Here is a 26,716-nt window from a genome sequence, read left to right on the forward strand (position 1 = left end):
TCTATCTTTGCATAAACGCTGATAAAATGGTAGAATACTTATTACTTACGCTATATCTCTTATTACAAAAAAACATGATATATTTTATGCAAATAGAAAGGATTACTAGGGACAATTTACGAGTGAGATGGCTTTTACCGAACCGCCATGTTAGAATTTAATTTAATTAATCAATTAACCCATATAGTCACTTATGTCTTCAGCTCTATCACGAAATGCACATCAGCTACGCTTCAGTCGGCGAAATGCTCTAGTTATATGATCATCAGTAGATAAGGGTTTGACCCGGTGTATAATGATTCTATTCTAATCAAGTTGAAGCGTGCTGTATGACGAATGAGCCATTGGGGTCCGACTGTGATGGGTGTCCTGTCATTCATCAGTGGTTCGCTATGGTGGTCGATAGAGGGGTTTATTCGTAGTGCGCTCCATACAAACGTAGTTTGGCCCTCATTTGAATACAAACTAATCCAACTTGAAGAAATTTTGCAGATACATGCTAGAAACTAGTATCTAGTCTTGTTTTCCAGATTTTCGTTAAAATATTCAGTTTCAAAGTTATCAAGAAGTTCCATACAAATCTTTCAACCCATGTTATTTTAAAACTAGTTATTTTTACGGAAAACTGGCAAACCCATAGACATAAACATTAGTTTCTAGAACGTGTCTACAAAATCACATCGAGTTTGTATGAGAAACCAACTACGTTTGTATGAGGCATCAGAGTGACAAAGTCCTCTGTTACTAAAGCTTCGTCACAGCGGAACGGCTCGTGGTCTGATTGAACATTGACACGGTGTAGTACGCTCACCATTACTAATGCCATTGTCCGAGTGAAATACACAATCGTAACTAATTTCGTTACGTCTTTCAACTCTTACGACCGCTCGTTTATTTTTGAGAGAATAAACTCGGTACCTACCAACAATTGGTTCGAAATAATTCTATAACAGTTACTTACTGTTCGTCATTATTAGATTCGCCTGCAAATGTTGTATCTGGCAAACATCAAACGCTGCAACGTTTCCGCACAAGTTATTAATGTTTTACTTACCCCCGTTCTACCTTTAGCTATCAGAAACTTGAATCGGTTGTAATTGGGGCAAAATTTTAGTTATATTTAGTCAAATTTCTCGTTTTAATTATTTATTTATGTTGGAATTGCTTTTAGATTGAAAAACGATGTTATTAAACTTCTGGCACTGATAAAATGAGCGTCTGGATACTCGTGTCCGGTCGGTTGGGCCGCGCGAGACTGTGCGGGCGGCGCGGTCGGGCGGGCGGACACAAACTAAAATAGCTTTGCACCTGCAGCGGCACACCGCTTCACCGACACCGCTAACTGCTTTGTCAACTACTAATGATATGTCACCACCATGCTTTTTAACTAATTCGAATGTAGGCCACAACATTTACATATCGGTTTAAGTTCCAGTAGTTAAAAATATATTTTTTTTTCATTTATGAATTGAAGATTATTTCTGATTACAATATTTTGAGAATCGAATAAGCCAATGTACTGGACTGAAATAACAATTTTCTTATCAGAAGTGTTTCGGCTGATAATGAAAAATCGACTAATACCCGAGAGTCAGCTATTAACTACTAGCTGAAATACTTACTCGGATGGAATTTGATATAATATGTATATTGTATATACATAATATAGGTATAGCCTATGTTACTTAGGTAACTTATTATTACTTATGTTAAAGTAGCTTTCTAATGGCCAAATAATTTAAAAAAATCAGTTCAGTAGGTACTTTCAGAGTTTATCGATTACAAAAAACAAAGAAATGCTATAGCACCTTATCCACTTTCCCCTTTGTCTGTACGTTACATAGTAGGTACCTACGTACATAAAATAGTTTTATTTTACCGTTTAGGTAAGTGTTGTTTTCTACTTTCCGTTAATTATTACTATCGCTTAGTTAATTATGATGAGCCCAAATTAGTACATTTCAAGGCCTAGATAAACAAAATATGTTCAATTCTTTTTTATTATTTCTTTATAAAAATTCAACAATTAATAATAAAATTAATAGCGTAGGTAGGTATTCTTAGCAAGCAATTACCTAATAATATAAATATTACATAATAAGTTATTACGCACCAACTGCTTGCACATGGGCTCCTGCAATGCCATGCGTTCAACGACTCGCACCCCAACCAAAATAAACAGCAAATAACGGACGTGAAACTAATAAAATGGAACTTTACTGCCGTCTACCTAAATATAGTAAATGCTACAAAATATTATTTTGAATAATATTATATTATATGGATATTAGTTTTGTCATCAAGTAGTAGCATCGCCCAAGTGTTAGTTATATTTTTAACTTATGTGCGATTTAAAAATTTTGTTTGATTTAAACTCTTTATTGCACATTAAAAACATAGAAAAGGCAAACTTATTACCTAGTGGTATTCTCTTCCAGTAAACCTTTGGTGATGGGGACAGGGTGATAGAGGGGATAGGAATTAGGATAACGGGAACAGGTAAAAACAATTGAGTAGGTATGGCTCATAGTTTCGTAATTGTGATTTAACATCTAATCTTGTTGTATTTTTTGCTCGTTTTCATTTCATGTTTTTATGCTCTGTGAGCTATCGCGAACTAAGGGGGAGATTTTAGTCCACTACAACAGTTCTGAGCAGCATTTCTACAGATGTCGAGGGTCATGCTCGACATCTCTAGTGAGATTTGAGTTGTAAGTTTTTTTAATTTTTCTAGAATATTCTTACTAGGTTCATCTTCAGAGAGCGTTGACGCATTCGAAGGCGTTCGAACGAGTCGGCTCAGGAGAGTGCGTCGGGTGCAACGTAAGTATAACAACGTTACAGGTGTCAGTACGGGCGGGGCCAAATCTGTGCCCTCGGCCGAGTGAACGCTGATTCCACTGCAGCATACTGAATGGCGACTATTTTAATTGTTCTGTTATCTAATGATAATTTGATTAAATTGTAAAGTTTTTGTCAGTTCAATTGTTCAGTTTCAGTTTTCATTTAGGTAAGTACCTAATAAGATTTAATTGAACAATCCGAGTGTTTAGTTAAAACTGTCAGCCATATAAATGGCAGGCTGTAACTTGACAGGTTCATCATCAGTGAGCGTGGAGGTGCTCGAGCGATTCCGCTCGTACGAGTGCGGCGGGCGCGGCGTGTAACGGCGCAGCGGGCGTCGACGTGTAACACGATATCCACAGCAGCGTCGCTTGGAAATTACGGCTCTAAGTAACTTACCAGGTTCATCATTTGAGAATGATGGCCGACGGTTTAACTGCTAAGTAACTTACCGGGTTCATCATCGGTGAGCGTGGAGAGCGGTCGGAGGTGCTCAAGCGAGTCGGCTCGTGCGAGCGCGTCGGGCGCGGCGCGTAACGGCGCTGCGGGCGTCGGTGCGGGCGCGGCGCCGCCAGAGCCCTCTCCCCGAGCGAACACTAGCTCTACTGCCCCGTCGCTCGGAAATGATGGATCTAAACCGAAATGTATGTTCAGAAACATAGACAATGGTACTGATTGTAGCTTGTTGAGAACTTTGTACATCAGTACAGTAATAGCTAATGCGCGGGACGAAGTTGCAATTAGGCTAAGCAATGAGATCTTTGTAGTATCATAATGTTAATTAGTACATAGCGTACTAGTTTAGAAGCTTTATTTATAAATTACAGTGAAATGATGTGATATTTTGTGATGTAAAATTGAGTAAATCATGGAAAACTTTACTATTTACTAAAACTATTCATATAAACATGATAGACAGAAGATATTACTTGTATAGATTAGTGCAGGCATTGCCGTGAACGTGAACGATATACTTAATATGAAATATAGCACAATGTTCGTATAATCCTAGTTGGTGTGTAGAGAGATTCAATCCTCCCTTTTATCCACAGTTAACAATTTAACTAGTTGAAACTGTAAGTTAAAATACACACAAGCAGACAGCCTACGCTTGTATCTATGAACCATTGAACAATATCATACAAATTATGAACTTCTGGACAGTAAACAAGAATTATAGTAAAGTGTGTGCTTTAGTTCTAAAGTGAAGAAATTACCATGCACAGCGTGGTCAAGCTGCTGCTTAGTGAAGGAGAGGGTGTGATCCGCGACGGCGCAGGTGTGGAACTGACAGGCGAATACGAGGTGTCGTTGCGGTGTGTGCGCATGAGGATGCGCGTGCGCCGGGCGCCGGTACGCGCGCACTAGGACGTCGCCGCGCAGTGCCAGCCGACCGACTCCCACCGTCCAGCCACCGCCGTTCACCATGTATAGACCTGAATAAAATATTCTATCGAATTGATAACATGCTTCAATTTAATAGTGAGAAGAGTGTACGAGAATCATAGTAGCTTAAACCCATTCAATCATTATTTGTTTATTTATATTATTTGCCGTCTACTGAACAACTTATTATTCACTTTTAAGTCAATAACTATAAAATGGTCTTTTGTATTGGTTAACCCGGCCTATGTGCAATATGGTTCGAACTCCAGTTACTATATGGTTCTCATGACCTCGAGTGATACAGTATTAAATGGTATGCAATTCAAATTATCAGAGGTAATGCATAGGTAAGGTTAATCTAACTAATATTATAAATGCGAAAATGTGTCTGTCTGTCCGCTAGCTTTTCACGGCCCATCTATTTAACCGATTTTGATGTACCGAGCTTACATTCCAGGGACGCTCATAGGATACCAGGATTTATCCCGAAAAATCCAAGAGTTCCCATAGAATCCTTAAAAACACATCCGTATAAACGATCTTTATGGATACAAAGATACCTTGCATCCCAGAAACTAATATAGGATACATTTTATCCCGGAAAATCACAGACTTAGAGGAAGTCGACGGTGACGGTGAAGTTTGAGTAAAGCTTACCCGACGTATAAACGCAAGTGTAATTCTCGTAGATCTTGAGGAAGGCGATGGTGGGCGCCGTAGGAGCAGCCAGCGAGCCGGCCACGCTCACGTGTGTGAGGTGTAGAGGCGCTGCGTTCACTCTTATCTGACCTGCTAGTAATCCGGCAAAGGTGTCGATATATCTGCAACCAAAGAAATTATCATTCAACTGAGACTAGAAACTTGTTTGACCACAGATCAGAATTTTTTACAGCCTTCAATCATCAGGCCCACAAGCAAGCACGGATCTCCTTCCAGAATGAAAAAGGGGTTTGGCCAAAGTCCACCACGTTGGCCAAGTTATTGGTACTCTTCACATACCTTTGAGAATATTATGAAGAACTCTCAGACATGCAGATTTCTTCAAATCGTGATGTTTTTCTTCACCACTAAAGCAAGTGATATTTTTTAATCGCTTAAAACGCGTATACTTAATTCCGAAAAGTGTGAAGTGCGCGTGCTCGAATTCTAATAAAGGATTTCTAAAACCTAGTCAAATCCTGAATCTTGAAGCGTGATTTGGGCTTTTCAAAAAGTTTGGATTTATGAATAGTCCAAAGAATAAGTATACGCAATGTATCACCATCTATTATGCATCTATTCCATTTTATATCATTTTTATCTATTTTCACGTGTTACATAGAGAGATTTTCCACACACAAGTAGGTAATATTTCTTTTACACCGTTACACTATGGTTACACATGCTTTCATGGTAAAGTTTTTGTATAAACCTTCCTAGTCTGTTCATAACTGGATGACAATAAATAAAGTACACAAAGGGCAACCAGTCCGTGTGTATTTCAATATTGTGGAAATAAGTATCAGAACCATGTTGGGAATATTTGCGAGCGCAGAAGGGCATATATTCCACATTATGACATATAAGTCATGTTGGTCCCGTCACCTCATTAGGAGGGCCTGAGATGTAGAGACTAGAATACTGATTAGCTAGAGGTGGCTTAGGACTTTTTACACTTAAACTTTAAAGGATCTTTAACTACTATAAAGTATTTTTAATTGAATAACTCGTTGCGATAAAATTACATGGTACACTATAAATAAATTTATGCGAATTCTTGCATTAGATACTTATATTTGTTGTCAGCATGCAAAACGCACGGTATCGTAAAAAAATGACTATCTCTTAAATGATGGTTTTTTTTCGAAAGCTGTCCAAACGCATTTGCGCTGCGCTGCACGACGCGGCAGAAGAACCTATTTTAAAATACCTATTTAATGAGATATCACTCGACGGAGTAAGCCACATTTTTTCGATCTTCACTATTTATGTTCACACGGTGCCTACCCTGAAAAATCTTTTTTCCCCAAAATTTTAATACCCTGGGTCGCGGTAACTATACCTAACTGCTGAAGATATGTTAATAATACCGTTTGTTGGAAGGCAACTGAAACATGGGAACCCGGTCGTCGAGGTATCGTCTCATCGCGTATCGATCCAGTGCGTGCTCGGGAGCGCCGCATATCGCCGAGTAGTGCATGTACGCCGCTACCAGCACTCCTAGCCTTTCCCGATTACCCCTGGGAAAATAAGAAAAAAATAGTTTATTGTTAAAAACTTAATATGTTACAGTCAAAACTCTTATCCGGTTCGGTCCAGTCCAGTTTAGTTTAAATTAGTTTTGACTATAAATGACGTTGGTTGTAGCTGCTTTATCTGCCTTATTGGACTTGTCATGACGTCATAAAATACCTTCATCATTGGAAATGTATCGAATTAAAAGTTGTGTTGATTCCAAATTATAAACATGCATGATGCAAATTATATGATGCATTTTGTGACGGTATTTTAAAAGAGTAGAGTAGTCTGGTTTTAGCCATATCTAGTTTTACAGATGAGATGTTTCACTTCTTCTTTAAAATATGTCATCTTCTTCCACTCGCTTGTCATCCGCTAACATAATTATTCACCCCATTTAGATAGGGCATATCCTCTTTCACGCAATCCATCCACTTTACCTTCGGTTTCCTCTCCTTTTTTGTTCTTTCACATGCACATGAAATGTTTCACTTACCATGCTAAAAGTATGGCAACATTCTTGGGGTGAGCCGCGAGCCAGCTCTCGATGTGTTTGCACGCAGCACAGAGTCGCTCGAGCGGCGGGGCCAGGTCGCCAGGCCAGCCCAGGCATCTTGCGCGCCCAAACACGTTCCTCGCTGCACGTTCATCACTACTACCGTCACCTCCACTCACTTCAAACACCTAGAATGAGAATTAAAGACAAAACATGAACGTTGAGCCAAGTCAGTCCCTGGATAGATGGGTGACTTTGATTATCACACACATGAACCTTAGAGTTGAAATCTCGTTCTCTTAGGCAAGTGTATGTAGTAGGATTTGGAAATCCACCGCATTATTATCCGAGGAAAACTACCATTATGTTAAATATTATTAATGAAAAGGGATCGCGAGTCACGGCCCCCAGATGAGATACGGGGCGGAGAGTGAGAAAGATATAGTTTATCTTGCGCACTAAATCTTCTTTCTGACCTCCAATAAAGGCGCAAATATCTATCACTGTAAGCAGCAATAGGTAACTGTCACAAAATGCAACCGTAGTAAACATAACATTATCATTCTTCCTAGATATCACCAATCTAGATTCTTCTAGACTGGTGCAATTTGCAACGTCTTTGTTGTGGATAAGTGAAGCACAGCTGTTGGTACACGAACATAGTGGTCGTAAAAACAAGCGTCATTTTCAAACAGCTCAAATGATGACTCCAGGAATAGCAATTTTATAGGGTCAGTTGGTCTATGATGATGAAACGTGTACAGAATTAGGATGTGGTTGCAACTGGCACCAATTGCAAAGACATCTATTTTGCGTTTTATAGTAGGTATAGGTACATCTCGTTGGTGCGTTGCTGGTGCGATGTAAGTTGTTAATTTTTTTCTCATTAAATAAAAATACATAGGTTAAGACAAATACGTAGACAAGTACGTACGTCCCATATTAATTTTATGTTTGTATAGTGAAATAGTGGAGATAAAACAAGATCTACATAGGTACATATACAAGAGGAAAAGATGATTTATGACGACATCCCTGGTATTAGTACTGAAAGTGCGAGGCCCCGAGTTGGATTCGTGGGGTCAGTTTGAGAATTTATAATTTTTTACTAACATCCAGGTTAGTCCACTGCAATCTTAGTCTGCATCATTACTTACCAGGTGAGATAATGTTCAAGGACAAACTTGTCTTCAAACGAAAAAAAAAATGGGTTTTCGAAAAAATAATACTGGTTTGTACCATGTAATGTTCTCCATGTTTATTGTTCAGCATGTGAGCAGCTTGTGCCTCCGCGTGCGCGTCTCTCTCTGGTAGATGTAGTGCCAGCATACGCTCCGCCACATAGCACAGGTCTAAACGCGAGCTGGGGCCTCCTGGTCCAGGGTAGCTCACTGATCGCACTCCTCCCTGAAAATTATGCATATAGAGTTACTGCGACTTCATATTGAAATACTTTTTTATGATCCAAGTGTTATAAATTTTATACGAAAAAATTAAGCAGGTATGTAGTATGCTTAACTTCATAAGAAGGAAAAAGAAAAGGATGAATAAAACGATAAAAATAGGTATATATTAACGACACATGTCATGATTCATGAGTAATGAATTAATGATCAATAAACGATGAAAAGTTGAATGAAAACATGACCTTTTGAGTGCAACAAGATAGGTAGGTACCTATACTGCCGATAAATAACAAGAATAAATCTCACAAGTTCGACAGTAAAAGGTTGGATGTGGACGTGGGATGAACGTAAAACGTTATTCTTAAACTTGTGCTATCTAGCTATATAACCATCAACCAAAATCTTTAATCGCGTTATAAAGAAAACTTGGCACTCTAAAATGTTTTTAAGTTCCGAACTAATATAGCTGGTCCAACCAATATCCTTCCCCGTTTCAGCATATTATATTATCCTTTACGATCGTTAAAGCAGTTAAATAAAATTAATGACCACATTAATGGTTGTTTCTGTTTTGTATAAAACTCGTGTCAATGAATTTTTTGAAAACCACCCGATTTCCAGACTCCAACGCGCGTTTTAGGAATTAAAACGCGCAATAATAACAATTTACGAGTGCCCGAATGAGTACCTATGAGGTTCCTATTTGAAAGATAAAGCTATTTCACTCTGGTAAAGCGGTTAACTGTGAAAAGCCCTGATTAACTCAAGTATGTTTATGTGAGATCAAATACAGAGTCGTAGGCGCGACATAACTCTGTGAAAGTGACACAAACAGTGCGTGGGCGGTGCAGGGCAAACGCAATGCGTTCACAACTTTATCACACAGCTAATCCGCTTATTTCGCTCAAGATAGCTAGATTTATAAGTAAGTATAGTAAAGTTACAGGAAAACGATATGAATTTGCTGATGTCCGACATTCGAAAGTTAAGTGCTTATAAAAACAACCTTGTATAACAATTTATTAAATATGCCTTTCATAAAATACCAGCACCGCGTACAAATAGTTCATGAAAAGTTAAAAGAAAGAAACGATCTGTTGTATATAAGTACTTACATATTCTCTCGCGAAAGAAGGCGTAGCAGATGTCGCCGGGGCGCTGACTGCTCGAGTCTGAAACAATACAAAAAATTCATGAGAATAATTTCAATTAGAAATCCTTCGCCGGCATATTTCGCCTTGTTAAAACAAACTGAGTGGAACATCTTCTCAACCGAAATACATTGGATTTATAATATCTTTTCTACAATAAAATGAGAACAATTAAAAGCTTTACAGGAATTTAATGAGAAGCTCTATCGTTTTAAATTGCGGCGTACCAAATTACGGAGGACCCGAGAATTGGCCATACGACCAAATTAATTCCCCTAAACTGCGATGGCAATAAAATTTTCGACCAAGGCGAGGCCACTAAAAATTTATTGACCGCGAAGGAATCGCTAATGCATGGAAATGGGGAAGACCTAATTTAGTTTACAATCCACATTACGACTTCATAATAATTTGCTTATTTAATGGACTAAATATGGCTAGGAGTATGTCTAAATAATAATACTATGTATTAGGTTAAGTAAACTTTTTGTTACTTTGATGTAATTTTTTTTAGTTTCCAAGTGGCTGAAGGTTGATGTTATCTTAATGTCTTGTCCAATATGGTTGATAAATGATCGCTGGGGGCAAGGCGTGGCTAAGTGATTACTGCAGCTTTTACTGAGGGTTCCCGCGCTAATTGACGTTAGCTGCATTATCATTACTTAACGCGCCGCCCGACGTCACCACGAGATTCTAAGAACAGTTAAATTTATTCTTACCGCTATTCTAAAAAATCCAAAAATTATATCAATTTGGGTAGTTGAGTTTGCATCTTTGTGCAAAATGGAAAGTAGGTACCCATCTAATTAAACCTACTTAAGTACCTAAGGCTTGATAAGAAGGACTTATAAATAATACTCAAAGCACAGTTTAAGGGAGCGGCGATTTTATTACGACGATTTTAATTATAATTCTACCTCGGAATCAGATATAGACTACCTCACAAAATTTTAAATACTGCTGGTATGTACGATATAAAACAATTTGCATACATAAACCGAACTACATAATAGGAAAACGTAAAATTATCGTAATTTTGCATCCTGGATTTATTTTCTGGTCAAAACAGATAATTTTTAAGCGTTCCTATATCCGCTTATCTCGATTCGATCCAACGCTAACTTTATAGAGATATAAATTATGAAAAGCAAGTAACAGTTAAATCTGATACGCATAGCGGTGGACAATCCAATTGGTGTTATCTAATCATTGAGCAGATCATAGCTCCGAGCGTCGAGCCGCATCGCGCAGCCGCCATTTACACTTTTTATTCCCATTAGACCTTCCACATCAATCATAACTGAAGATCTCATCGACATTGGAAATCACCATAGGCGGTAGAAGCTAACATAGATTAAAACTTCATCGAAGTTTTTGTATAAAGATGAAATGAAGTTGATTTCCATAATCAAACGTGATTAACAGCGTACCCTAGACATAACTAGTATGGTAATAAGATAAAACGAAAAAAGTAGTTAGAGAAAGGTATAGACTTGGGGATTTGAGAGTCTAGTAGGAAAACACCGTGTTATTGTCCTATTTCAACATTGATTAAAACGTACAAGCCCACGAAAGAGCAGATTGGCGAGATTGGCAGGATTTATGGAACGAGTGGTAACGTACTTCTGTTGTAAAAGCTTTTCTCTCCTTTTTCCGAAGTCTGACTCACTGAGCCGGCAAACTAAGCAAGTAACTTAGCAATAGGGATGATGACTATTAGTCAAATCAGCGACTTTTATCAATCGTCAAAACGCTCGCTTAATAAGGGAGCTTGTATGAAATTCACAGATCTGACGCCATAACATTTGACGTAATTTAACGTACTTTTTTAGTTAAATCGATTATTTAAAATGGGTAGCGAACTTATAACTTACATCGAATGCAGATTTTACGAATTTTGGAAGACTCTCTATTTAATAATTACTAAGAAATAATTTATTTTTGACCATTGGCACCTCACACGCACCATTGCCTTCTTTTCTTGTTTAGCAGCTCTCCCCGCGCGCCTCGGCCCACGCTGGAGGAAAAACGCCGCACGCCAAAGCGCAAAGGCAAGACGATGTAGAGCCCTTGCAGCCTCCGTCTCCCGACCACTCGCTGTCACTTTAGGTCGCATCCTCACCTCACTTTACTCACTTTTAATTTGTTACTGTTTTGAAACATGACTACCGTTGTTAGTAAGTTCTTTTTCTGAAGACACTAAAGTGTACAACAGGAATTAAATTCATATTTTTGAACATGAAATTAAATAGACCTACGAGTAAGTATATCTGTGGGGTCCAAAACTACAGATTGATATGGTATAAAGTATAAACTATTTATCCTAAATGCCCTAAAATGATATAAGATCAATTTTTTTAAAGGCTAAACTTATGAACGCACTTGTTTTATTATTATTTAAAAAAGTTTTGAGTAATAAATAATTAAAAAACATTATTTAAGTTAACGTTAAAACAAAGTTTCTCTTTCTGCAGGAACACAATGTATTCCGCTACAGTTTCCTGTGCAAATAAAAGCGGTGCAGTCAAAAGCTCTTTACAGCCGGATATTCATAAGTGTGTACTATGGCGCCGTTGTAAATTGAGCGCTGCTAAAGCGCTTGAATGTAAAGGACAAAAAGGAGGTGTAATGGCAGCGCGGTAAAGCGGTGGATGCTGTGGCTGTAGCCTGTACGCATTCAGGCGGCCGCCTGGCGCCTCGGGGGCATGCGCTCCTGCATTGCGGAATCCCAAACGTGACATGGATTGCATTGCTCTGTGACAAATTGTCCGTAGTGACATAACAGGCTACATAATTCTGAAGAACAAACAGATGATTTATGCTTCCACAACTTATTTCTTTTACTGTGAATTTTTTGTAATGATTAATACGAATTTTTCATCAAAACTATTAATTTTTGTCATTGATTTTCAATTGTTTTTGGTACAACTGGTTAATTTACATGATCCCACTTATTATGCCGAAAAATTGTTATTTTCTAAAATTTAGTATGGGGACTAACCTCAATGACTATGGAATATTTTAAAACAAATGAAATGTTTCAATAGTATGCCATAAAATGATCACGATTATGATCAACCCATCACCGCCCACCGGCCCTCTACCCCTCTACTGAGCACAGGTCACCTCTCAGAATGAGAAGGGTTTAAACAATAGTCCACCACGCTGGCCCACTACGAATCGGTAGATTTCACACACCTTTGAGAACATTATGGAGAACTCTCAGGCCATGCAAGATTCCTCACGATGTTTTTCTTCACCGATAAAGCAAGTGTTATTTAATTGCATGTCATAAAATACTAATAGTACAAGTTAATTTTAGCCCCCGCCATAACCCTGACCTTCCCAAACGCGTGCCGAATGTAAGGGGGTGAATAACCTCGGGGGTGCGTCTCATCTAAATAAAAGACCGTCACATGTAAGGAGTGAACGGTCACCGACTGTCGACAATCTTCGCCCTTTTATTTTGATTACAGCTTTTTTGTTTATTTTTTGTTTCCTACAGATGTATGAATGCTGACGCCCTTGCGTCACTGCATAGAATCATAGAATGCATAGAGATTGCCTTTCCTTGTTTTATCATAATAACAAGAGTAGATGTAGGTATTTCCTATAATATAAAACCAGAAGCTATGATGGTAAAAACCATTCAGCCTCAGAAAATGTTTTCCGGGCATCACCCTAACATAGAAAAGAGAGTGCGGTGTATTGTTAGACACGTCTTTGTGTCCTTCTCCAATAGGAAAAAAAAGTACAAATAAATTGTGACATGGATCGTAAATATAGGTGCACATTTTCACTTTGCGCAATGTAGCACGAGGTGTACCTCGAAGATAATTCGAAAACTGTAAAAAAAATTCAAGATTGAGTCTCTATTTCTTAAAACAATTGATATGATACGTTGGGTATTTTTGTTCTAAATCTCTGATTATTCAATTACAATACAGACCCATTAAATGTTTCCATATCTTATCTCGAATAATGTAATTCTAGAGTTTGTACTTCTATATCTCGATACGATAACAAGATTGTGCGACATAAGCATAGTTTAGAGTTTAGATGTTTTAAACCATTAGGTATAATTAATTAATTTTCTGAAAACATTTTTTATTAGATAGATAGGCTGATATCTCAATGAATTTTTTGGGATTATTATTTTATTATAATTTCACATGTAAGTTTAACTTTTACACTTGGTTACGTGTTACAATTTACCGTACACACACATCCTTATCACCAAACACCTACACTTTTAAAATGAAACTTAAATTCTATTTATAGAGTCACATTTTGAACACTGCACTATACGTCTGGAAAATTTCACGCACGTAATTTAAGTTTTTAATAGGATATTTATACAGGGTGGTTTATAGTTCGGTAGACATCGCTCGACGCTGCGAGAGGCACTGGCACCCCAGCGTCTCGGCGCTCGCCGCTCCGACGCCGTCGCGTTACTAGGCAACGCGCATCTCGTGGATGCATAGGATCATAGCTTAGATCTGCTGATAGTACACGGCTAATTAATTAGCTTTTAGCATGACTTTTAGCACTAGATCTCCTCGAGGAACTAGTTTGACGCAAGCATTTTCAAACTAGGACAACACATCACCGAGATATTATGAGATATAAAGATTTTCATTGAATCTTTTATACTTATAAGTAGGTAGTATAATAACGATAACAAACACAAGTCCGCTTTTTCGTAGAACGAGAGCTTAATTTATCTTTTTGCAGAATATACCTAGTCTGTCACGTTCTAGCCTCTGCGTCCAGCCCTGCACAATAGGAACCCTTCAGTCTGAGTCAGAGGGTTGATGGCAAAAGACCAGATGGTACTCGCATGGTAAAACCATATAAATCTGGGGACATGGCCATCAGAAAAGAAACACTTTGTTACTGCAGTTGTGTCTCAGAAGTTAGCCCACGCTACAGTGACCCAAGTGCCTAGCGCTTATTTAGCCCAATGGCTTATCCTGGCAATTCAGAGAGGCAATAGCACCAGTGTCTTGGACACCATGCTCATTTATAATCATTTAGAGTTTAGAGACGGTGTACCTATACATTTTCTAGTGGATTTGCAGGACTCCAAAAAATGGAATAAATTCGTTTCAAAATGAGTCTTTGTCGAGTGAAATAACGCATTAAGAATTAAGATTCAAGTACGAAAGCTGGTAATATTCTAACGAATCGAATCAAGTTGGAACAAAGCCAAGAATACATTCTTGCCTCCGATTTCTGTATTATTTTATTCATTAATCATACCGGTCTGATTAACTTGAACGTATACAGTATATTATTTCTTTTAAAATATATTACCTTCAGTTTACTTGATATTCATAATTATGACTCGTTGAAGAATTCCTGAATAGGTTATTAAGGTATATAATAGGTAATCTAGGTCTAAATATACTAGAATAATATCTTTCTCTTTTGAAAAATGATAGTCAACAAAAAGTCCAATAGTACAGTCAACAGTAAATAGTTTAAGATATTTACAAAGCAAATATCGCAAGAGGTAAGTACTACTTTATCTATTTAATTAATTTAAAAACAAAAATATACAAAGGCATACCAATAGGGGATTTTTGTGATGTAACCACAAATTCACGGTTTTCGGATTTTTCCTTTTACATACGGATTTCATGATTCTAGGTCAACGGGAATTGCCCTATAGGTTTTGATTCCCTTCAGACAGACAGTCATACAGAAGTGATCCTATAAAGGGTTCCTTTTTTCTCTCTGGATATCTCCAGAATCCTAGAAATCATAAGCAACTTCAATAACAATATTATGCAAAGAAAACAACTGCAAAGCCATAAAAATACGTTACGCAATAATTTCTACTACAGTTCATTCATAATTTCGGCAGAGACGTAGAGTACTCGTAGTGGGTATTATGAGGACAGTTGCGGCCGCCCGCCGCGACGCGCATCGCGGACAAAGCTATGCGCTTCCGTAAACAAACGCACCGTGCATGAAGGGAGCTTGTAGGTGAGCGGCTATTACCCTCTACAAAAATATAACCCTGAATCACGTTGCTGCCCGTAAGAAAATGTGCCTGTATTAAATACACCATATTATTACGCTAGTTTAGTCAGCGTGTGATGCAACTAACATATTTTATTGTACCTAGTTGTTATAATACATTCAAAACTAACTAACTGTGTTTGCAACTATTATACATATTTTGTATATAACAAACTTATGTATGTTTATGACATTATGTAAATAAGTGTATCTATCGATAAGAGAGTGCTATGTAAAATAATTACTCTAGATCTACTAGTAATCTATCACGACACTTGTCTCGACCGTGACGAGAAGGGCCAGCTCGTGCGCGCCAATCACGTTTCCACAATAGTATTACCAGGTTTAGCTACATTACATTAGACTGGACAAATATTAGTGCAAATATCGATCAAATGAAGGAAGGCTTTCATAGACACCATATTTTCTTCATTTCCGAGTCTCTATACCTGGTATTTCTTATGAAAATAGGAAGCATACCTATGCTCCAGTCTCGGGTTTTATTATCTGAGCAATCGCTTCTTTTCAGCTGCTAAAACGGTTTTCATCGAGACGCTCGGTGGAGGCTCGGGCTTCCAATTGGAAGCATTTGAGTATTTTTGCAGGTGCAGCAAATGCTGAGTGGAGTCCATTTTGGTACCACACACTACGCATCTTATTTCGAGCAATTATTATTATAATATTTTATCTGTACTTTCTGTGGCACCAAATAAACACTTTTCTTTCTTTCTTCTTGTTTTTATAAAATAGACTAGTTTGAAATTCTTCTTTGTTTACTACTTATTAGAAGACGCCCGTGACGTCATCTGCGTGGATTTAGGCTTTTCAAAAATTCCGTGGAAACTTTTTAATTTTCCGGAAAGAAGTAGCATATATTCGTCCCTGGGGGCTGGTCCAAATATAAAATCTCTATATAAGAAATTTCATCAAATCGGTTAAACAGATGGGCCGTGAAAAGTCAGCAGAAAGACAGATAGATAGACAATGAACCCAGCTTGTATACCTCGGAAAAACGAAGTATATTTTAATAAATATACCCAGTTATGTTTAACACACTCCCCAAAATATAATTCACAAAAATCTTGACAACTTTTTAGAGATGAAAAAACTCTCGAAGTTCATTATGTTTTGAACCCCGCAACACTTTGCCGCAATCAATCGATCACACACACAACAGCTGATTCGAACTTCGTCTGGACTCTGGTTCTCTTTAGTATACATATTAGGTATATAGACAACTAAATGATGCTTGTAACTTCGTCTGCGTGGATTAATGTTTTTTAAGTAACCCTTGGAGCACTTTAATTTTCCAGGACACAAAATTCCCGGAATGCAAGCCATCTACTGTATCAAACATCAAAATTGGCTAAATCAGGGCTAAAAATCGGGCTAATCTCAGAAACTATAGTACGGATTTTCAAATGGTTTGCACCAAAAGAAGGAGATATTATCTAAGAAGGTTACGGGCTATAATATTAGAACATTTCGCGTAAATAAGCTGCCGGTATAATGATAATTGTGAATAATTAAATTGGAAAACATTGTTCCATCTGAAAGTTGTTGAGAATGCGTAAGTGCTGTCCGTACGAAGCTGGGGTGGTTCGCTAGTAAAAACATAATCTTCGGTAGGCAGTAGACATTCAGACTGAGATAATACTCCATATTTAGTTCCGGAATACTTTATCAAACGTAATGGCACACACATTACAAAATAGTCCTAATATTTTAGGTGAGAGTTCTCAGAAACGGAGTAACAAGTATCGTGCCCGAGGCATTGTCGTATCACATCTACTATCGTGAGAAGGTTCGCGATTTGCCTCAACTCAATCAGCCATCTCGACTCAAACCAGACTCCGCGGTGTCTTTGATGCCCAGTTATAGCCGCAGGCAATTTGTTTTAATCACACCATTCCATCAATCCATATCGAATAGTCAAATTAATTTTGAAAAGCTTCAAACCAATCAAGACTTTATATGTCTTTTTAACATTACTTTTTACAATAGCATTTTAGGCACGAACCAATATGAATAGCAACACTTATTGTCTTGTGTTTCTAGACCAGAGAACTTAAAAAATGAGGAAATGTAAATGTATGTGCGTGTTATAATTTATAGGCCATAGTACTCGGCGATAAAGTATAGCTAAGTATTATAAGTGAAAAAAAATCTGAATTGGATCATTAGTTCCAGAGATTACCCCTACATCCAAACTTACACATTTTAACTCTTTTCTTTATATAATTGATTGGTAGACAAATAAAGTTAGCGAATACTTTTCATCTTGTGATAACGTTAGACTTTAATAATAATATCAAATAAACCAATTGGAGATGATGAAAGAGAAGTTAGTACATTATGAAGCAGTTATCTAAAAAACAATTTAATTGAAAGGCAGTTGGAATAGCTTATTGAGTAGGTTGCGTCAGCCAGGTAACCTCCCAGTGTGCCTGGGTGCTGCTGGTCCGTTTTGGATGCGTTCGAGGTGAATAGCAGTATTCGGGCCGTTGCGCCCTGGTAACATGGTTAATAATTTCTCTTCGGTGATATTGTTGGCGAAGGCTAATGACCTGGTAGGAGGGAAGGTTTCTCCGCGTGGCCCTCTGACTAGCAGAGAGCACAGTGGACGATGCGAAGAATGGGACGCAGGCGACGCGACGTGCGCGGGATCGCCGCCTGCCGCCCTGGCGGGAGCTTCGGGCAGTTGGGTGCTCTGCAGGTGTCGCCCGTTAGGTGCAATTGCATATTCGCTTTTTCATCTTAGTGATGTCACTAGTACTATATAGTAGGTAGGTTAAAACTTAGATAAATCTGTAAGGATTATGGAAATCTTTATTACTTCCATAAATTGCAAGAAATGACACATTTAACAAAATAAATACCTAATAGCTATTGCAAAGATCTCATACAAATTTGCGTCTAACAAATTCCTAGTTAAACATAATTTATGAGATGTATAAAGAGAACCACAGTTATTTTTACTTGTATGTGTTCAAAGCCGCATGATAAATCATTAATTTGTTATGTGTGCACATTACGTACGCTATTGCGTTATTTAATTTTACTTATTGCCAATAAATACAGCACGCCCGCGACTTCGTCCGCGTGGATTTGGGGTTTTGAAATCCCGTGGGAACTCTTTGATTTTCCGGGATAAAAGTAGCCAATGTGCTAATCCAGGATATTGTCCATCTCCATTCCTATCAGCTAAATCCGTCTAATTGTTTTTGCGTGAAGGAGTAACAAACATACACACAAACTTTCGCCTTATAATATTAGTGTGATTCTGGCAGCAGAAACAGTACGTTCAATTAACAATGTTTTGATTGAGATACCAACTTGTATGGCTTATCGCAATGAAGGGGCGGTGCAACATCTATTGTCTAAACGTCGAATTGTATTTACGACGACACTGGGTAGACGTGTAGCGTCTGCTTGACACCGTGACACCGACACCTGATGGATATCTCTTTCAAACGGGTGGTCCTTGAACTTGCGACCTTACATTACACCATCCTAATGGATTCCCATTATATTATTTTGATTAAAATAGTAATGTGAAATGTCTTAAGCGTGTTCATTTATTTTAGGTTAGGTTGGCAAGTGAGTAGAATCCCATGATTTATCTCATGATTTTTTTTCGTTAGATTGATGCTTTTTTATTAATATTTTGTATAGAAAAGACTTGATTTATAAAATACTTATCTATGTATTAGCTGACACGTTCGGTTTCACTTATACATATATACCAATGTACACATAATATACAAAGTAATAGTCTATGACTCTATACATATATATCCATCTGGAATAATGACGTATTTTTCGAATGAGGAAAGAATTTTTGAAATCGGATGCGTATAGGTAGTTTCAGAGATTACCTCCTACACCCTACTTACAAACCTTACCTCTGTTTGTTACAGAAAATAACTAAACGCACTTTTATTAGCTAGATAAATCATAAAAGTCATATTTTTGTAAAGTTATCTCCGTTCATATCTATATGTTCCTCTACGGGCGCTCGTGTGTGACCATAAAGTACCTACATACACCCGTGTTTTATGAGTTTGCATGAACCAGCTAGAAACAAGATTCTTGGATTTACTATTAAGTACGAATGACATCATACAAAAACAATTTTAACATTCCAAGGTCTGGTTAAACTTCTGCATACATCACAAGTTATTTAAATATTTCTACATGTTTACCCATTTAAGCAATATTTAAAAATTATAACTACCTACCTATAGAGGAAGCAGATTTTTCGGCAATTTACGAAACACTATTTATTAGCTATTAGTCAAATTAAAAGTTAGTCGTGAATTGTGGTTTTTTTCCGACCTTTCAGTCCAACTGTCTATTTGTCTGTCTGAGTGTCAAGCCATTTTAAAAATAAATTATATCTATGAACAGTAAAATAGGAATTTAAGTTTAACGTAGTTGCATATACCAGGTACCATTACACAGAGGTATAATAAAATTAAATAAAAAAGATATCTCTTTTTCCAACAAATTAAACAAATACCTACCCCTTTTCGTAGAGGTTGAAGAGTGACATCAATTTATTTTTTATCCCAAAAAAGGATTCTGCTGCAATAGAGTAAGCTAATCCCCGCAGAAAAAAACATAGGCTAAAAGTACTTAGTCACTTGTAAACAGAATAACATTTAATCCCCCATTTTAAGCGGAAATGTTCACTGGTAAATAATTAATTTATCGATGTATCAACATTCAACATGCATGGCGTCTTAACTATTTTAATACCTAATAATATTATGTTTAGATTAAAGGTTAGAAGTTCATCAAAATATACATAATTTTAAACAAATCGTACCTATTTAAGTAGATGTAATGAAATGAGATCATTTCTAAATCTGCATTAATGTTCAGCCTTGTATCGTGAACCTTGGTACTGTTTTAAATTCCAAACACTCGCATTAGCAATACTTGTTCTCCAGAATATACCTACCTATTTATTCTTCTTACGCAATTCACTCGTGATGTATTGCATCTGTACATGAGAGCGATTACTATTGCGTTGTTTTTTGCAATTACATATTATTAGTGACTATTGTAACAGACGCCCATAACGTCATCCTGCAAAATAATCGACTGTTTAATTCAATGTGTGATTGCTTCTTCGTAAATAGTATATAGAAACTAACCGATGACTCTGATGATTTCGTCTGCATGGATTTAGACTTACTATTTAGAAATTGCAAGGGAAAATTTTGATTTCTCGGGATAAGACGAGTAGGTATTTACATGTAAAAAAATCACGTCTAAGTATTGGTTTTTCGCTCGCGTCTCTAGTTTTCTTGTAGTATACAGTATTAGGTACTATTAGCAGCTATACTCATAATTTAAATTCAAAATTCCGCCCTACAATAGACACAAAGTATTAGTGTTTAGTAATCAGTTAACTTGGTCTGGTCTGTTACTTGGTCTGCTACATAAGAAAATGTAAGTACAATGAAACAGCGAAGCACGGCGCGGGCGGCGCCCAGGCGCAATATCATCCGCGTCGCACGGACGAAAGATTTTCCTTTGAAGCGGTCGCCCGGAAAAACTCCCGCTATGCTTGATACTTCCACAGTTTATATTATGCTTTATTACATGAAGCTGACTACATACACACTGATATACACTGTATTACAATGCAACAATCGTATACAATTTAGTCGCCATATACACAACACATATTTCTATCCGAAACTTATTTTTTATTACTGCGTACTAATACGTTACTCAATTGAACTACGATCTAGCTTAATTTTTGACTAATTAGTAAACTTATAAATAAAATTATATACACCAATAAATTGTTGATTAATAAAGAGACACTTTATTTATGTATTCTCTCAGCACTTCGACGAGATACACTTTTTTTTAAACTAAAAACTAAACTCTTAACAAGGCTCTCTCCGTGACTCGTTTCATACAATCGTAGTTCCAATTTCATTTGAATATTAAGCAACCAAAGTCCATGAAATTTTGCAGACATATTCTAGAAACTAATATCTGTGTCTGTGGTGTTTTAGATTTTTCTAAAAATATGTAGTTTTAAAATTACAGGGGCTCAAAGATTTGTATGAAATTTTCAAGACCGCGTAACTTTGAAACCGAATATTTTAACAGAAATCTGGAAAACCACAGACATAGATATTAGTTTCTAGAATATGTCTGCAAAATTTCATGGACTTTGGTTGCTTAATATTCAAATGAAATTGGAACTACGATTGTATGAAACGAGTGGAAACGAGTGACGGAGAGAGCCCTCTTAATTTACAGTTGAAATTTGTTGAAACTCAATGTTTTATTTTTAGTTTTGCATGAGTCGTCATATTTAATATCATGCATTAAAAATTTAGCATAAACATACTTATTGCACTATTGTATCCGCTATCGCAATCAGGGACTCCGTAAGCCTAAATTATTCATTCACGACTTCAGGAGCCAAAGCACATTCTCATCTGCGTACAATCTTTTCCTTGAACGCATCTTTTATTCATGACGGCCGTGTGATTTTCTTCGAGATTTAATTTTGTAGCTCAAAGAAATGGCCTGTTATTTATTGGATAAGGGTCGCTCTCGCTTATATTAGGGTTGAGTTTAAATGAGAATCTTGGGTGGGAAAATCCTCCTTTTCATCAAGTTTCGTTATTTGTTAGGTATCTAAACGTCATCTACAAATGTTGTATATGTATCCTAAAATATATAAAAAGAAAATTCCTGCCTCACTGACTGTTTTATCAACGCTCAGCTCAAACTCTTGGACCTAGCACTAAAATTTTGCACAGTGGATCCCTTTATAATAAAGGCAAGGAATAATATAGACCGAATTTTTCAAAATTCCCAAATATATATTTTTGCCGAGCATGGCCGCGGATGGTTGCTAATTCTACATAAAATAGACTAGCGAAGAAGTTTTTCTGATCATTGAGTCTTTTTTAGATAATTCTAAAAGCTAAAAAGTTTGGTAAAGTTTAGTTTAGTGTTATATTTTTAATATACTTCCAATCAGCTACATTAAAATAATAGTCCATCGTTGCATCCGTATAACAACTAATATCGAAGGATTTTGTCAAAGGATTAAAATATTTCACAATCTTTTGTACCGCAGGCTATGCCGTTGTCATCGACTCGGCTAATTTTAATCCTTTTGCGAATGTCATGCATGATGATGGCCTTAGTAAGTTAATCCTTGCCATACCATTATATTAGCCAAGGGGAATGTAAAGATGAAGACATGATTCTGATTGCTGATTGTCAGTCCATAGTTGTAATGACAACTGGGGTCGATAAGTGAATTTTAATGACGCTATGTACCAACCGGTTCGTGCAAAGGTTGCTTAACTCTTGTATCTTGAAATTTAAACACTGTCACGGCTAGGTTATCTACTAGCGCACCTACTGAACTACAATAGTATGTAGATATCTATTTAGGTTGACGTGTCGTGCTGTTCGACTACTTAGGTTGAAATGATTTACACAATGTTACATACGTGTAGCTAAGGCCTAAGGATATTGCCGGAGTTTAGAAGATAGTTTTGCAAATCGAGCATTTGCTGTACCTCATTCCATTTTCCAAAAGGATGGATGGATTCCATTTTAAAGTTTTTCTGGGTTGGAGAATTCAACTTCTAGCTAACTCGGTACATTTTTTTAAATCCGATACACTATTGTCTATTACTAAATGTATGTAGGCAGTTGTCCAAGATAACTACTTTAGTATTTCTTCGCAGTCCATTAAGCTAAGAGGTAGTTCAGGTATGAATAGGCGTGCTAATCGACGCATTAGCACCGGTTCCGACCGGGGCATCAATACCGATAGCACAATCGCTCTACCTTCCACCGGACGAGGGGTTATCACGAAGCTCTTTCAGTTCGGAAATTGTTATGCGATTTTGCGGCTTTTCTATGTTAACTTTGGACGAATAAAAGCTTTCGTTATACTTAATGTACAAGTAAATGTAAATCGATGCATTAACAGAACGCAATATATTTATTTACTACAGAATCCATATAATAAATATTTATTCATTAAAATATATATACTTAGGTAGAAAAGTTTTCATTGAGATTAATTGCCAGTTTTTGTTGCTAGCATAGTATTCTCTGGGATAATTAAAAGTTAGGTCACCTATCCATTAAAACCATCAGAATAGTTTATAACTGCTATTAACTCTAAAATATACACGGAATTATTACTTGATGTTTAAATCTGATCCTATTATCCAATCAAATTTAAGATATACATACTTGTACATAGTTAGTGCGAGTTAAATTCTCATCGCAGCTTCGTGTCGTTTGCCAATACAATGAGTCTATGACATACATAATGTATCTTGAATTGTTCTGCCGTTCTGTTGCTTAATATTTTATTGACATTATCACATTTTACACAGTCTACAAAGCGAAATAACTCAGTGGTTTACGTAACAAATTGACATGCCAATTAAAAATAATAGATTTTCGAGGTCAGTTCCGTTTTCGGGTACTTTTTAGATTCCCGTATCCGAAGGGTGCCAACGGGACTCTATTACTAAGCCTCCACTGTCCGCCCGTCTGTCAGTCCGTCTGTCTCGGTCAGCGGGCTGTATCTCATTAACCGTCATAAGTAGAGAGGTGCAATTTTCACAGAGTGTGTATTTGTATTGCCGATAAACACTAATAATAAAAACATCAAATAACAATAAAAAACAAAGATGTCATATTTCAAAATTGCCGCTATTAAAATTAAAAAAAATCCTTCGCGTTCGTTTCCGACTCGCGCTTGACGTTGAAACACAGATTATTAGACTTGGTAGCTACTTATTTGTAGGTAGGTCCAATGTAGGTAAACATAATCATCAATCAAACAAGATTTCGCGAGAACTAACTTTGTTGTCCAAAGTTCGTGTACATATTTTACGATATTATTCTTTGTTCTTTCTTTACGCAACATGCGTAAATATTGGACGATGCACTACAGCACAACACTTTCAATTTTCAGGGGTTGATGTCAAACAATCAACTCGCAAAATTTTGTAATGGCTGTCTGACTATCAAGGTATTATGTTACAGCTTCCTGAATTCGTGCATACCGGATTTTATATGTATCTCAGGTTAATATTACGCCTTTTTTCAGGGTTGATTCTAATCAAGTGCATGCCTAGGTTGAAATAAAAAACAAGGTCATTGACAACTCGAAGTGGTTTCCGGGCACTAACCCTTAGTTTACGAGCGTTTGAGCACAAAGGTGCATTAGTCGAACAACAGGCATAGGTAAGTGGAGAATGCAGTTAATGCAGCTAAGTCGCGGCCGACTGCGCTTTATGATTTATAATCACCCTTTGCAAATCTATGGCTGAATGTTACCTGACCACTTCCAGATGAAAAACAACTAAGCTCACAAATGTAACTTATATTTCATTTCACTGAGAGAGTTGCTAGTAATGAGATCGTATTATTTACAGCTGCAGGGCCGAAACTGAAAATATATAAGCACTCCAAATAATCCAAAATACCAAATTACTGTTTAAACATATGTATTTTGTTGTATGGTCAAAATGTCAAAAATCAGGCTGTATGTATATGTACTATAATGAAGTCTGGACGCCCTATTCGGCAGTTAAACAACAATACGTATTGTATTTAGCTAATAAGTACTTATTATAAGCACCATTCATAACTAAGTAAAGTTAAGAAGTAGAGAATTTAGTCAAAGTAAATTACTAAGTAAAGTCAGCTAGAACCTTTTTGTTAGTTTGGAAAATAAAAGTAAATGGGCTAATTACTACTAAATAAATACGAAAGTGTGTTTGTTGATGTATTGGTTTATTTTTCAATCAAGTCACAACGCAGCAATGGATGCACGTGATTTTTGTATGGGTATAGTTACAGACCTGGAGAGTGACAAAGGCTACTTTTATCTCGGAAAATCAAAGAGTTCCCATGGGATTTTTAGAAACCGAAATCCACGTGCATAAAATTGCAGGCATCAACTAGTAAAGTATTATAAGTTATTTTATTTAGTCTTAGGTGATCGACAAATCTGGATATCTAACAATATTATTATGCTAGATGAAAAATGAAAATCCATGATAGCTCTCTACAATCGTGCGCGTGCGCCACCCGCTTGACAGACTGACACGGGAACATGACGTTCCAGTACCAACACAGTCATTTTATTCAATTTCCCACCCACTATACTGAAATTATTATAACATCTATCAATGTAACCAGCAATTTATTTGTTTAAATAAAGTGGCCAACCTCGAACAAAGTTATATAATTACCGATGGCTGCAGGCTAACCACATCCGCAATTATACACTCAATTAGTATAACATATACATATTGTACTAGTATAAATTATATCCCAGATATTATACTTATGGAGAAATTTCTATTTACCTACTTACTTATTCAAGAAAATGTTACCTACGTTTCTCTCGGCAGCACATTGAACCGCTACTCACTAACTCTTGCTTTACCCATGAAATAAGAGCGAAAAATCGTATTAACTTAACGGTACTTAACCTTTTTAAAGTGTTATGCAAGATTTTATTTAATACCTATGTGTAATATGATTTGAAACTTTATCCGCGAAATAGGTAGCTAACTGGAAACATTCAATTTATTTAACAAGCGTAAATTAAAAATTTATAACACCCCCGACGATCCAAAGTATTTGAGTTTTCCAAAACATCATTTTCAAATAAATAACTTATAAATAATTATGTATTTTGGCAACGTCCATCTTGACAGCTTGACATTTGTCTATTGACATAATATTATGAACCTAACGGTTATCTAACCTTCTTTTCTACAAGAAAACTAGAAAAGAGCTGATAACTCTTAAACGGCTGAACCGATTTTTTCAGATTATAGCTAAGAACACTCTCGATCAAGCCACCTTTCAAACAAAAAAAACTAAATTTAAATCGGTTCATTCGTTTAGGCGCTACGATGCCACAGACAGATACACAGATACACAGATACACCGATACACAGATACACAGACACACAGATACACAGATACACACGTCAAACTTATAACACCCCTCTTTTTAGGTCGGGGGTTAAAAAAGAACGTTTTTATTTTCTTGCTTGATAATAAGCTCGAAATTCCCGAAAAGAATTTCATGGAAAGTTTGGAAACTCGTCTAGGGCAAGTTGAGTCAAGCTCTAAAACTCCCTTCCTGCAGT

General features: G+C 36.9%; 1 protein-coding gene across 6 annotated transcripts in view; it reads right to left on the bottom strand.

Annotated features, from left to right (window-relative positions):
• LOC123869245 (tensin-1) overlaps positions 1 to 26,716 on the bottom strand; it is a 139,279-nt gene that overhangs the window by 19,445 nt on the left and 93,118 nt on the right. For 5 of the 6 annotated variants that reach the window (XM_045912091.1, XM_045912103.1, XM_045912099.1 and 2 more), the window contains 7 exons: positions 9,465 to 9,521; positions 8,183 to 8,350; positions 6,944 to 7,131; positions 6,300 to 6,449; positions 4,888 to 5,051; positions 4,062 to 4,280; positions 3,297 to 3,476 (listed from right to left, as the gene is read on the bottom strand). In XM_045912091.1, coding sequence (XP_045768047.1) covers positions 3,297 to 3,476; positions 4,062 to 4,280; positions 4,888 to 5,051; positions 6,300 to 6,449; positions 6,944 to 7,131; positions 8,183 to 8,350; positions 9,465 to 9,521 — 1,126 coding nt within the window. Of the gene's footprint in view, positions 1 to 3,296; positions 3,477 to 4,061; positions 4,281 to 4,887; positions 5,052 to 6,299; positions 6,450 to 6,943; positions 7,132 to 8,182; positions 8,351 to 9,464; positions 9,522 to 11,466; positions 11,675 to 26,716 lie in introns of those variants that run through there. The other variant, XM_045912123.1, reaches the window with a different exon arrangement.

Source organism: Maniola jurtina, chromosome 1 (genome assembly GCF_905333055.1).
Source record: "Maniola jurtina chromosome 1, ilManJurt1.1, whole genome shotgun sequence".
Taxonomy (NCBI): Eukaryota; Metazoa; Arthropoda; class Insecta; order Lepidoptera; family Nymphalidae; genus Maniola; species Maniola jurtina.